A 13,742-nucleotide genomic window follows, 5' to 3' on the forward strand; every position below is an offset into this window, starting at 1 on the left:
TGCACAGGGAAAATAACCCCAAGCACAGCTGCAAAGTAGAAACAACAAAAGTGGAGGCAAAGAAGAGCTGTGGAAGAGCTTTAAAGGCAGTACTTCAATATGATACACAAGATCTAAAGGCAGTTTTTATATATTGTGTCCAGCAACTCACAACTCAGCCTTCTCTGCCATTTGGATAAGGCGGCTCTCTTCAAACTGCACGATCCCTCCTGCCTGGAGCAGCTCCAGAAGGACCTGCAGAGATTGAATGCCAGTTACTTACAGGGCAGCAGCAGCTGAACAGCCAGTGCCACTGCGAGTACACTGCTCCTGCTCCATCGAACTTGGCAAGAACACAGGGCTGACTTTACTGATTTGTTAATTGATTGGCCTCTAACTAGGAAGGTCATGTGCTTATTGAGAACTTTCCTGCCTGTTCTTCCTCCTGGCAGGCAATGCTGGGGTGGGATCCTTCCCTCCTGCTGTGCCCAGCACTGCCCAATATTCCCAAGCCCCTGCCTCTGGTATGTGAGCCAAAGCCCACTGCCCACTCCCGAGGCCAAACTCTGCTCCACAGCCTGGCCTTGCCTGGTGCTCCAAGGAGCGTTCCCTGGAAGGCTCTTACCTGCTGCCTCTCGGAATGCCGGGAGTCGTCATCTGGGCTGCACAGGAACTCCAGCACCTGTGCCAGGGGCAGAGGATGGTGTGAGCCAGGCCTGGCTGGCACAGCCAGGAGCACAAACTGACCAGCACACCCTGAGCACCAGCAGTGGCAACAGCAAACCACCACACAACGGGGCCATCGGAGTGCACCTGCTCTTGGAACCAAGCTGGGAATACTGGAACAGCAGAGAACTGCAGAAAGACTCCTGGGAGGGAAACACAGGACTCTGCACCAGGATCTAGAACCAAACTTTAGGGAAGCCAGGGAATATAGAAGAACTCAGGGAACCCCATGTTTGTGCTTTGGACTACACACAAACAGCTGGCACCACTACACTGACCCTCTCTCTTGGACTGTGCCATCTCACCAGGAAAACAGGAAGTTATGTGATTCATAAAATTTAATATATGTGGAGTGAAAGTGTTTCACCCAAATCTGTTTAGCCTCCACACAGTTGTTCAGTCTTAAATTAGGACAAAGGACATATATATTCTAATTCATTTTTATTAGTGCTCATACATCCCTATTATCATCACAGCACAACTGCTGTAGCCAGTGAAGCCTCCTCCTCAGTCTCAGGAATTTCTGGGACCTAAGCTGGGATACAAAGTTAACTCAGGCAAGCTTTGGACATGCATTGGTGTAAATGACTTTTTCAAACAGCAGAGAAGGTAGTGGCCACCTGAACTAAAAATGAAAGGTACAGTGCTCTGTAAGCTCACTAATGTAATTTTAGTTGACACCCCTTATCCCAGACTGGCTTGGGCTGGAAAGAACCTTAAAGCCCATCCAGTTCCACCCCTCAGCCATGGGCAGGGACACCTTCCACCACACCAGATTGCTCAGAGCTTCATGCAACCTGGCCTTGAACACTTCCTAGGATGTGATGCTGCTTCTGCTGCAGTTCCAGCCAAGCTGAAACACAGTGTACTGTGCTTCCACAATCTGTCCTACTCTGCTCCTGGGAAACCACAGCAATAGCCCAGCAAGGTGCCACCTGTACCTCCAGACCTGCTCCAGTCTACAGTGGGGCATCCTGCTTGGAATGCCACACACACTCAGGAATACTTGCCTGGTCAAACAGTGTCCTGTTGACAAACAAGGTGTTGTTGGGCTTGGCGAGCTGCCGGGCAAGAAAGGTAAAGAGACAGCCAACCTGGGATGGGGTGAAGTCAGAATTCTCCACCATGACCTGAGAAACGTTGGAGAGAAAAGGGAAAAATAAACCCACAAGGGATTGATTCTGCAACTGCCTTTGGGAAAGTAACTAGGACAAGGAGAAATCCCTGTGAGCCATCGTGTCTCCTCCTACCCCAGACACCTCCTGGTGTTAGTCCATCCCGAAGGTCAAACACAAGTCCCCTTCCCCAGCATGCAGCTGTGTCACCTGAAGACACAGACAGTGGATGTGTCCTTGCTAAAGCACTTCTGTCCCAAAGCTGAAGAGGCTCCACCTCTCTGCCATAAACTCAAGGAAAGAATTCTTGCATGTCCCTGCCTCTCAGGTGTGAAGAGGCTCCAAACCCACATTTATCTCCACCTCTGTAGCATGTGTTGATCATGGGACATGGAACAGCTTCTGAGCAGAGAAATGTCACATTGTTAAAGTATAATTATTATAGAAGAAAAACCCCCAAACACCTCATTTCAAGCCCCAGGCACTCACCACTTCAACTGTGGCATGCAAAGAACTCCTCTAATAGCTAAGAAATGACTGCAGGTTTGGGGAAAAGCTTTGCTCACATTGAATTAGCTGTTAGTCTAATAATATTTAGAGAAACTTCTGGCTGTGCTGACTTGAAATTACAGAAAAAAAGGAGTATCTAAGAGTCACTACAAAAGGGATTGGAAACCCAAGAAGTGCTTTTCACCTGGGTGGCGTATAAAACACGAGCCTGATGTGTCCTGACTTGGTGTCTCCTGCTTCTAAAAAAATCCTAAACCCGAAGTGAAAGTGAAATGCCCCTTTTTGGAGAGTCTCCTCTAAAAGCAGTGTGTTTAGTTGGGAGGAAATCCATCACCTGGAAAATTCTGTCAGCTAGGATCTAAGAACTGCTGTAGCAAAGCCTTGCCATGGAGCAGCTCACAGCTTACAACCTCATTCAGTCGGAGCTGGCAGGAGTCAATTGATTTCTTCAAGTGACCCAGAGCTCCAGACCCCCACGAGATGCTAATGGTTATGTGACACAACTGAGGCAGGCAGGCCAGACACATTAGAGAATCAAGCAGAGCTCTGCTTGGAACACCAGCCAACATAATCACTCTTTCATAGTCTTAATTTTCTGTCTAGAAATGCTACTTCGTACAGGACCTTAGTCAGAACAGCATTACCTAACACCATTAAAATATAATTCACTGAACTATCTGGAGTGTTTTATTAATTTTAGCTTTGTTTTTCACAAACTGGGTCCTTGTCAGTCTATGTGAAGGTGAAAATACTACACCCCTGGAACAGAGCAACCTTCCAGAGGCTGCAGGCCAGCCACATGGATGATACATTTGGCAAGGTTTTGATTGGCATTAGCAGCATGTCTGCATTCACCAAACTATTTCAAAAGCCCAGCTATTTCCTAGGTGTTCCTTTACTGCTAATGGCAAATTTAAATTGAAAGTTCCAAGAGCTTTTAATTTTTTTCCAAAAGGACAGCAGATTTCAGACTGGCAGTTCTTGTAACACCACACTGTTTGCCTGAAGATGCAACGCTGCAGCCCTACTGCTGTTGGTGCCATGACAGGAACACATCCCCAGCAGCTCTGGAACATGGCTGCAGTGTGCCACCTCCTGCTGACAGCAGCTCAGGACACAAACCAGAGGGGCTGAGCCAGCACAGAGCTAAAATACCCCTCAGAGCCACGTCCTGCTTGGGCAGGCTCACAAAACCCCTCACAGTGGCAAGCAATGTCACTGCCCACTGCAGCAGCACTGCCACCCGAGTCTCTCACTGTGCCCTTGTCTTATCTATCAGTGATGACAGGCACAGGGAAATGCTCCTTATGGTATGTTTATACATAAACAGCTTCCAAGCAGAGTCACTCATGATTAATGGTGACAGCTTGGAGGGGAAAGCAAACGGCGCTTGGCAGCGAGAGCTTTTAATGGGAACATCCATTGTTGGGAACAGGGGCTGGGGATGACAAGTGATTTCCAGAGCACCAGGCTGATAACTGACATTCCTCTTCCCTCCTAAACTAAAGACAGGCCTGTCATCCTGGAAATGCTGCATCCCAAACACAGCGTTTACAGGCACGGAGAGCAGGGATTCAGCAGAAAGGCAGTGGCACCCTGCCAAGCACAGGATCTGAAAGGCCTGGGATCCCTTAGATCTGGGACCTTTTTACCTGCTCAGAAGGAATCAGGGAGTAGATCCAATGAGAAGCAGATAAAAATAAGCTTAACACTGCAGAGATGAGAAATTTGACAAAGTATCACCCAGGAAAGGAGAGCCAAAGGAAAACACAGGAAAGGAGATCTCTCTGTCAGCATATTTGAAGGGCATGAATCATCACTTCTGAATATCCAACCGACAGCTTTGGCTGAGGTGAATCCATGCTCTTGCCCAGCACCTCCTCAGAGGTGTCAGCCAGGGCAGGACTGGAAACACCTCCTCCAGATTACAGGCTGTACTGCAGAGCATTGCATACAATCAGTCAGACACAAACACAGTTCATTTTTAGGCACACTCACTTTCAGAAGAATGTCCACAATTCTCTGTTGATACTCCACAGCTTGCTTGTCATTCTTAAAGTCTTCAAAAGTCTGTAAGAGGCAAAACACTGACACCTTGAGCACAATCCCTCAGAATAATAGCAAACAGAAAGCAGACAATGCTGGTTTAAGTCCTTTCTCTGCATATCCCTAAACAGCAGGTCCCAAGATATAATTTGCTCTTTTGTAACTACCAAAATGGTTTTTACACATTCAGGTTAAAGCAATGGGTCCAAACAGACATAGGAAATTCTAGAAATTTGGAAAATAAGAAAGACAGATCTCCATGCACGAGACAGAGGTAAGTACTAGAACACTCTTTACAAATACATTATTCTCATTTTACCTCTGTTTTAAAGACAGCCTCTGTTGCCAGCAGACATGTGTAATGTCATGTTCATCACTCTGTATTTAAGGCCACAAAGGACTACTATGATTCCCTCTGATATCTTATAGAACAACCACCAGAACTGTTCCTGCCCCAAGTCAGGAACTCCTGGTTTAGCTAAACCATGGATTTATTGACAGGAACCTCACTGATGATGGCAGAACTGGCCCTGCATTTTCCTCTCAAAGCCAGCGTCTCTTACCAGAGCCAGCACATTGAGGAATTCCCGCGTGTCGAAGTGCAGCAGGGTCCGAACGTAGGGATACACCTCCTCATCCACAGAACCCTCAGAGGAGTGCAGCCGGATCAGAAACTCAAACACCTGCACGGACAAGGCAAGCAAAGATTTCCTATGGATTTCAGATAAATCTGAAGTGTGTGGGAAAGCAGCACTGTTACCTGCTTTGCACTTCAGCTTTAAAGCCCCTTAGGAGTCCATCAGTTCTTGTTTGAGTGGTGTTTTCTGTTGCTTGTCAGCAGGAAAAAAATCCCCTCCTTACACTCACCAACCAATTTAAGATCAATCAAAATTTAAGATCAAACAAAAATAAAGGCTTATTTATACTTGCAAACAGAAGTGTGTGAAATTAGAAAACTCCCTCCCCTTCCTGGCAGCTTTCCTGGGAAGCTGTGCAACTCCTCCTTATCCAGGGCACAGCTCCTCTCCTTGTCAGCAGTTCACTTGGGAAGAGCCAGTCAATCTGCCCCCTCACTGTGAGGCACAAAGCTTTTGGCACTGCACTGACTCACTGAGGTGCTTTTCAACTCTGTCTCTTCCACTGACTTTGCAGTTCATGAATTTTGAGGGCATCTTCCAAAATAAACTCCTTTTACTGAGCCCCTGACAGAGGTGTCCAGGGAACCAAGAGAGCAGAGCCAGCTGCAGGTGTCTCACCCAGGCTCACAGCAGAGCTGGCTGCCAGCAGGAAGGGAGCAGGCGGCTCCAGGCTGGAGCAGCACTCGGGACTATGTGTTGGGTACACACTGGCATCCCACGGACAACTGACAGGTCATGTGCTCTCCCAGCCATCCTCAGCAAGTGGCATGTTCCCTCATTTACTCCTGTTCTGAGTTAATTTTCTGTCAGCACAGTGGCAGTGAATCCAGCAGGAATTAGCAGCTTGCCTTTCAGATCCACACCTTCCCTGCTGGCCTCCTTGATCCCAATCTGGCAGCTAGGAATGCTTAAGAAAACAAAACCAACCCACAAGACAAAAAGGTGTTACTTTAGCCCAGCTCTCAGGAACACCACCAGGAATCACAGAAAGGAGAGGCTGAAGGCTCTTCCCAGAGCTGCTGCTGCTGACTGGGCTCCTGCTTCCCCTCAGAGCCTGAGCAGGGGACATCCCAACAACCCTGGGAGAGGACAACAGCCAGTGCTTGGCCCAGCAAAGGGGAGTGGACTCCCCTTTGTCTGCACAGCCACTGAGGAAAGGGGCTGCAGGAACCCAGAGCTACCACACACGTCCAGCTACAAGTTCTGGGTTAGGAAAAAAATCCCAAACATAGAAAAACCACAAACAAAACCCACCCCTCATTCAAAAAACAGCTGGTCCATTGTACTGCAAAGAGAAAGTGCAAAAGAAAAAGCACTTCGTCTCACTGGAACCCTGAAACTGAAGTGAAATGCTAAAAACACCAAAAAAACATTTGTGGTAAAACCAGCCAGAAACTCAGGAAGAAGTTTTGTGAGCACAAACACGACGATCAGGAACTTCCTCTGTTTCAAGAAATTGTCAGATTAGTCCAGAGGAGTCAAAAGCCCTCAAGAAACCTACAACCAAGAGCTACTTAAGAGACATTTCTCCCCTGTCAGGTGCATCTGAAAACGGGGAAGACCCTCCCATATTTGACACATTAAGTTTACAAAGAAGAAACAGTTACACATTTCTGGTAACTGTGGTAAAGAATAAGGCAAAAAACCCAATCACTGAGAACTCTGTGTTCCCACACCTCAATTTACAGCTAAAAGAAAAATATTAAGTTTAAATGTTCAGGCAACAACAACTGTTTGATTTCATCCATTAAAAGCTGATTTTGTGATTACAGTAGGATACACTCATATCACAAAGATAGTTATCAGACTGATAACAATGTTCCCTTGGAAACCCATGAGACAAGACATATGCAGCTTCTTCGAAAAGCCTTGTATGGCAAGTTGCCTTCCAAGAGGTTTCTCACCTGATTTTTCACCAAAGGCACCAGATCTTCAGGAATATCACCTAACGGATATGCACGGCCTGCCAAGCAGCAGCTACAGAAAAGGAGGGGAAAGGCATTTTAATACACCCTGACATTAAAGAGATTGAGAACTGTTCATTTTTGACTTATTTTCAGGATGCCCTTAACACAAGGCAAACCAATTTATTTTGTAAATCATGAAAGCAAGAAGCATCCCAGGCAGCACTGCTGCTAATACACACTGAGCCAACACACTGCATGAATTTGCATGCAGGGGATGTCATTCCACAGCAGGAAAGTAATGGGAAAACTCGGTATCTCTCACAAAATTATCAATTCTAAGAAGCTCGAGTAATGCAGAAGCTAACTTCACAATCTTGCATAGATTCCAGAAAGAGGAATTCACTAATGAATCCCTCCTGTGCAAGCTCCTGCGAATGACAGGGAACACAGCAAGGAGCAGCTGAGCACAGCTATCCCAAAAGGCAGGGCAGAAAGGGCCAGAACATGCTACAAAACATGAGGCTACAGAGCCCTTGCTCAAGGAGCTGTGTCTCACACACAACAAAACTCACTCCAGCCAAATTGTGAAATTAAAAACGTACATCAGCAGTAACTTGGGCTCTAAGCCTCCAACTTGATCCCTCCCATTCACACACACCACGTGCAACAAGAAGGGATGGTAAATTTAAGTGAGCTGCAGTGAGTACCCACTGCTACTTTACACAACCTCTCAGAACCTGAAGCTCCCAATAAGGTTCTGCAACTATAGCAAGTTTAAAATCTGGTGCCACCACTAGGCAACACCTCACACTTTCTGAAGGACCTTACCTTATATATACAAGCAGCTTGTTACCCATCACCACCTGCTCATCTACAAAACAAAAATTATTTGTCACCCTTTCTTCACAAGACAAGAGACAGAGATGCAATTCTTCTGCCACACACAGAGTTTATCATACAAAGTTGAGCAGCTTTACACACAGTAAATAGTACCAGAACACTTCTGTTCTCCGAGACCCTTGTACTGGGTATGTGTTCCCTTTTTGCATCTCTTTGTTGGAAGTGACTACGGATATTCAAAATACCAAGTATCAAAACTACAAACCCTCAAACGGAAAGAATTCTGTACCTGTGAGAGACTTCCCAGCATTCAGTGGAGGAGCAATGACTTTGAACAGCTTCTGTAACAAGAAAGAAGGCAGTGCTCAAGCAGCTGGAAAAGCTCAAAGCAAAGAACCTGTGTGGTTTTAAAGCAGAGATCAGTGGGGTGTCTCCCCACAGAAACTCTTTGTCACCACGTCTTTTAATTAAAAAGGCACAGAGAACTCCAAGACACGGTAAAAGATGCTTTTTACAACTGGTGTTATGAAAAAACAGCTTTAATTCCATCAGCTCTAACCCTGAGCACAGGCCACACTAAAGCAAAGCAATGTTCAGCAGTCTCAGAAGTCAGTCAGAGCACAACCCACCTGCCCCACATCCTGTTCCTGTATCTCCTGCCACTAAACAAACCTTCAGCCCACCCAGCAGGGTTACCAGAGCCTAGTTTGGGCACGTAGAACGAGGACTTGTCTAAACACTTGCCTCTAGAAAGCAAAGTTATTTGTACTCCTACAGCTACTGCTCAGTTTCCGGAAGGCCTTTTTAAAATCATGACTGCCTAAAGAGCCTCCCTCCTGAGAAAAATCCACTGAGATTACAGCTGCTAAAACTCGGGCAGGTGAAGATTTTCCCATTCCAATGGTCCCAGCTCTCTATTTCAGCACTACTGAGAAAACACCAGCAGTGCTTCCATGGTGAAACACGCTGGGGTTATAGAGCCATTGGCACATCAGGCACATCTCCAGGATAACCAGCAGAATCAACAGGGCCTCCAGAGAGAGCCTTACAGTGAGTCCTGTGCTTCCTGCTGAGAGATGTCTCCCAAGTGCTCAGAACAGGGCCTGTCTCGAGCAAGGGCTGTTTCTGGCCTTTTGTATGAATTGTGTACACGCAGCCTCCTTAAATGATCACATTATTCTCTTCTGCTGCTTTTCCTTTATATTTTATTAACATGACTATATTTCCTGCCCTAACTTTGCAGAGGATTTCTGCCTCAGCAGGGAATTTGGTGTTCTAAAGCACAGTAGTTACAAACTACTTCTCTCTGTTGCATCCAGTCAAATAAACTGCACATATCACACATGATTTCCCCCTTGAAAGGGAAATGAGCAAGAACACAGAATACAGAGAGTAAGATAAGGCTTTGGGTTTGAAATGCTGCTCCTCAGGAAGAATGCATGCTGCACACCCCAGCAACCCTCCTGCAAGAGCACCTCTCCTACCTCCATGGGACTGATGAAGTCGTTCATCCCGCTGTTGTAGACGTAGATCATGGCATCGTACAGGCGGTTTTCCCAGCACAGGAGAACCACCTGCAAGGCAGCACAGCACAGGGCAGCTACACAGCTGCTCTTAGCTCACAGTTCTCTCACTCCCCAGGCCCTGTCCTCGCACTTCATCATCCAAGAGTACCATTTAAAGCAGAATAAGAATTTCCACTTCAAGAACCAGCCTCTGCAAAGACCCCAAACCCCCAAAGGACTGTCCAACTTATTGCTCACGCAGCAAGCATGGAATGTGTCTGCCTAGATTCTAACATTCATAGGAGATTAAAGATGAAATTTTTAAAATCCAGTTCCTTAAAAAACCTTGCTTGCAGTAGTCTGGTTCAGTTAGTGAATTACAACATCAAGTTTCCAAGCAGCTTCACCCTTGAAATGGAAAGCCATGCCATCAGGAACACAGGACTGCTGAGCAGGAACACCCCCTGCTCCACTAATGGTTGTGCAAAAGCAAGTACCCAAGCTGACACAAGCAGCTCCAGCTTTCTGTGCTCCTGCAGCCTTTGATGTCAGGTAAGGCACTCAAAATGTGAAAGAGTGATTGGGAACAATCCTTAAGGATTTTCCACCACATTCAGCTGCTGATGCGTTAACCTAAGCCAAGACACAAACTGGGGGAGCAAAACACAGCCACACTGTACAATTCCCAATTCACTGAATTTGATCCCAGGGATCAAATCCCAGGGACACAGGGAAAGCCCACATGCGATGCTGTGCTTAGAAGCACAAGATGTTGTAACTGCTGATTTATTCAGAGGAGCTCAATACAGTATGCAACACAACCACTCACCTGCTGTATGTCTAAACTGGTGATATCCATATGCACAATGCAGGCTTCCAAGTTTTCCAACCTGTTCTTGTCTTGGAAGTGAAGCAGCAAGTCTTTCATCACTTGAGCTGTGATTCCCATCAGCTTATCACTCAAGATATATGGCTCCAAGCACTCCAGAAAGATGCCTTTAGCTACAGAGTTCTCACTCATCTTATCATATATCTGGTTAAATAATAGATCCCTAGGAGGAAGGAAGAGTTTAGTTATCAAATAATTTTATTAAAATCTCCTTGCTTATCTACTTTCCAAGGGCTCCAAATCAAACTCCATTTTCTCTGTATCTCCCAGGCTCAGGAACTGAATGCCCTCTTCAGCTCCTGTACTGGGGTGAGTTACACAGCATACATCAGCTATGGATGCTGCAGCAGAAAAAGTGCTGTTAGAAGGGAAGTGATGATGATGATAGGAAAATCTATCAAGGCAGTTCTTGGTTCAAAGCAACTTTTCTTCCTCAGCACATCAATGCAAATTTAAGAGACGGTTTTGTGTGAGTACTGAGTTCCTGACTTTGGTACCTGTTTTTAGGCATTCCTCTGAACTGTGATGTGACATATGCTATGAAATGATGTGATGCAATTCCTCTACACCACAGGAGACAGCACTGGGGTGCTGGGGTCTGCCCTGGGGGACAGGCCTGCCCACCCAGACTTACATGCGCTGCAGCAGGAGGCAGTAATCCACGATGACAGGCACCACATCCTGGGGAACAAACACAACAAATTGTAGGGACTGACTGGCAAAAACCCTGCCAAGCAGCACATCCTGCAAAGCATGAAATGCAGCCTGGCCAAGACAGAGCAGAAACAATGAGGTATCTGACTCAGCTAGTAGCTGGCACAGTTACAGGTTTTCCATATGCTGGTGCATATGGAAAAAAGCTCTGCTGACGCTCCCGCAGAGCACCGAGGGCACACAGGTTCTGCTCTGCCACCCACTATACCCAAGTCCTGATTTCATGAGTGCACACAACAGGTGAGAGTTCAGCTGAAACACAGCAAGATTTTTCAAAAATAGACAAGTAATGTTTGCAGCAAAACAAAGTTAATTAAAAAACCCCAAAGATTTCTGCAAGAGTCCTCTGGAGCACCATACCTGGAAGTGCTGCTCCATAACCTGGATTTTCCCTTGGTCAGGACATTTCTTCAGAGTCCGATCGGTGTAATGGAGAAGGATTTCAACCATCTGAATGACAATAAATACGAAAACTCATTCAAATCCTATACTGAGGCCCTGCTTGGTAGCACATTTCAGACTGGCTTGGAAGCACTGTAAACTCTGCTGTCCCATTTGGGGTATGAAGTGCTGTGGGCAGGAAGGAGCAGAGGGAAGAGGCTGCCAAGAGATAGTGGTGTGACAATGGCACAGGAGTGCCCAGAGGGATACTGAAGGCCTGCATTAACTTTAACTGACCACAGAGCTGGGCAGCCAGCCCAACAGCCAGTTTGCAGGCTGGTGAACACATCCTGAAGCACAAGGCTCATCTAGGCCACGATTTTATCCAAAGCTTAAGTTAAAGTATATTACACAGCAAAACATAGCTACCTGCAAACAAAATAATAAGAATGGAATAGAGCCAAATAATTATTGCAGGAAGTGTGTATTTTAAACACATCCCTCTTAGAAGCAACTTCCTGTAACAACTCAACTGGAGCAGTTGAAGAGTTTATTCCATGTCCACATAAACACAGAGCACAGTTTCCATCCTGGGAGTCAGCAAGTCACATATGGATGGACATGTGCCAACCAAAGGTCAGGGAGCTCCACAGTTACCTACACAAAAGGTTTCTCTTCACTGTGAGGGGACCAGAGATCTCCAGGCCTGGATGATAATGTCACCTTTTGGATTGCTAATGCTGCAGATTTTATCCCCACCCTACCCAAATGGTACTTCCAAGTTTTTTCTAAAATTCTGCTCCCAATTTCAGCAAGATAGAAACATGCACATATTCTAGAGTCAGTTGGATTAACTCATGGAGGACAGAAGCTGTTCCTTTTAGGAACACAGTATCACACCAGTACACATGAAAATCCAGTTGGGAAGAGCTCAGGGACTCACTCTGTCAGCAATGACTGCTTTCCTCTTGCTCGTGTCCCCAGTCAAGCCTAGAAAGAATGAGGGAGTGGGGTGAAAAACAAAGCTTTTCTCATCTAAGCTACCAGTAGAAATACAAAAACTCCACAGTTCAGATGCTAATGTCACCACCCTTGAGATGTGGAGGTCAGGATATGTAAATACACAATTCTGTGCTCTACTTTTAGCCCCCTCTTCTTCCAAAAGCTTTATTCTCCTCACTTAAAGACTGTTCCAGCACAGGATTAGCAAGAACAGCTCCAAGTGCTGTTTAACACTGAGAGAACAATTAATGGAGAGCTGTCAAAGACTGTACATGAGGGTAATTGCTGGAAGAGGTCTTGATGCAAAGAAGCTGAATAAAGGGCACTAAAAGGGGAAAATATCGTAAATGCCAATTCAAAAAGACAGATTTTCATTATTCAAAGCATTACTATCTGCTTTACTGTGCTATATCCATGCATTAAAACAAGACACATCTTCATATACCAGCAATTTCACAGCAGGATCTTGTCCTGGGAACTTGCATCTCATCTGTCAATGCCATCAGAAGTTATTTGCTGTAAAATCAATGTGTCCAGTACAAATCAGACCACACAAGTGGCAGTTTCTGGCACAATTAATATATTTCTCAAGCAACCTCCTTTGTAGGAAATGCGGTGCCAAAAGCCAGTGTGATCCTTTCAGTTCCTTGTACAGTCAGGGGAGTGACCTGGATCAAAGCACCTGCTTGGCAGAGCTGACAGAGAACTGCACTGAAAGCTACCTACAGCTCATGCATGGCCTTCTGGAATATTCTAGCAGGCTGGATATTCAACATCTGGATCCACCTTCTTCATGGCAAAGTGACAACAGGATGGAGTCACACACAGATCAAGTCTGACTTTCATTTGAAATCAGCAAGCTGCTAAAGGGAGTATGGCTAAAAAACCATCCAAAAAACTCAAACTACTCCATATAAAGGTTGCTTCTGCCAAACCCAAAAAACACATCCTATTTTCTCCAATTCAATTCAATTCTGTTTTCTTCCCCTAAAAAAGTGATCCCTGTACATGCAGATGTTTAAAACCATCCCTAGAGGTTTCAGTTAGAAGCAAACAAACCCAAACTTACCTACAACAGCCTTTGCTTTACCTTCATAAAAGGACCAAGCAAGAGCCAGGGCATCTGTGAGACGTTCTTGTTTCAGAAGGTGGTCAACTCTCTAAAATAACAAGGAATACTCGACCTCAGAACTACAGAAAAGATGATTCCCTCCCCTTTAAGACCAGCACTTCCCAGCAGTGGGTCACAGTCCCTGACATCAAGGTGACAAGACACCTCAGCAGCTCTCACCACATGGCAGGAAAGGACAGGATCTCAAAGGATGCTCTCAAATGGACATTTTCTGCTGGACTAAGAAATGTCAGGCTCCAGTACATCAAGTCCCTATGGGGGATGTTTTAAGTCAGATGCTTGATGGATGGAGACCCCCAGCACTGTTGACTGTCTGATAAACAAAGGATAAACATTTTCCATTCCCCATCCTTGCCCC

At 45.8% G+C, this 13,742-nt stretch overlaps 1 protein-coding gene across 3 annotated transcripts in view; it reads right to left on the reverse strand.

The window, feature by feature from the left end:
- VPS8 (VPS8 subunit of CORVET complex) overlaps nt 1–13,742 on the reverse strand; it is a 68,552-nt gene that overhangs the window by 33,378 nt on the left and 21,432 nt on the right. For 2 of the 3 annotated variants that reach the window (XM_039556810.1, XM_039556809.1), the window contains 14 exons: nt 13,322–13,412; nt 12,194–12,240; nt 11,230–11,319; nt 10,790–10,836; nt 10,096–10,318; nt 9,246–9,335; nt 8,051–8,102; nt 7,750–7,792; nt 6,919–6,991; nt 4,940–5,059; nt 4,329–4,400; nt 1,716–1,835; nt 605–661; nt 152–234 (listed from right to left, as the gene is read on the reverse strand). In XM_039556810.1, the coding sequence (XP_039412744.1) occupies nt 152–234; nt 605–661; nt 1,716–1,835; nt 4,329–4,400; nt 4,940–5,059; nt 6,919–6,991; nt 7,750–7,792; nt 8,051–8,102; nt 9,246–9,335; nt 10,096–10,318; nt 10,790–10,836; nt 11,230–11,319; nt 12,194–12,240; nt 13,322–13,412 (1,208 nt within the window). The remainder of the gene's footprint in view (nt 1–151; nt 235–604; nt 662–1,715; nt 1,836–4,328; nt 4,401–4,939; nt 5,060–6,918; nt 6,992–7,749; nt 7,793–8,050; nt 8,103–9,245; nt 9,336–10,095; nt 10,319–10,789; nt 10,837–11,229; nt 11,320–12,193; nt 12,241–13,321; nt 13,413–13,742) is intronic. The other variant, XM_039556811.1, reaches the window with a different exon arrangement.

The sequence above is a fragment of the Corvus cornix genome, chromosome 9 (genome assembly GCF_000738735.6).
Source record: "Corvus cornix cornix isolate S_Up_H32 chromosome 9, ASM73873v5, whole genome shotgun sequence".
NCBI classification, from domain to species: domain Eukaryota; kingdom Metazoa; phylum Chordata; class Aves; order Passeriformes; family Corvidae; genus Corvus; species Corvus cornix.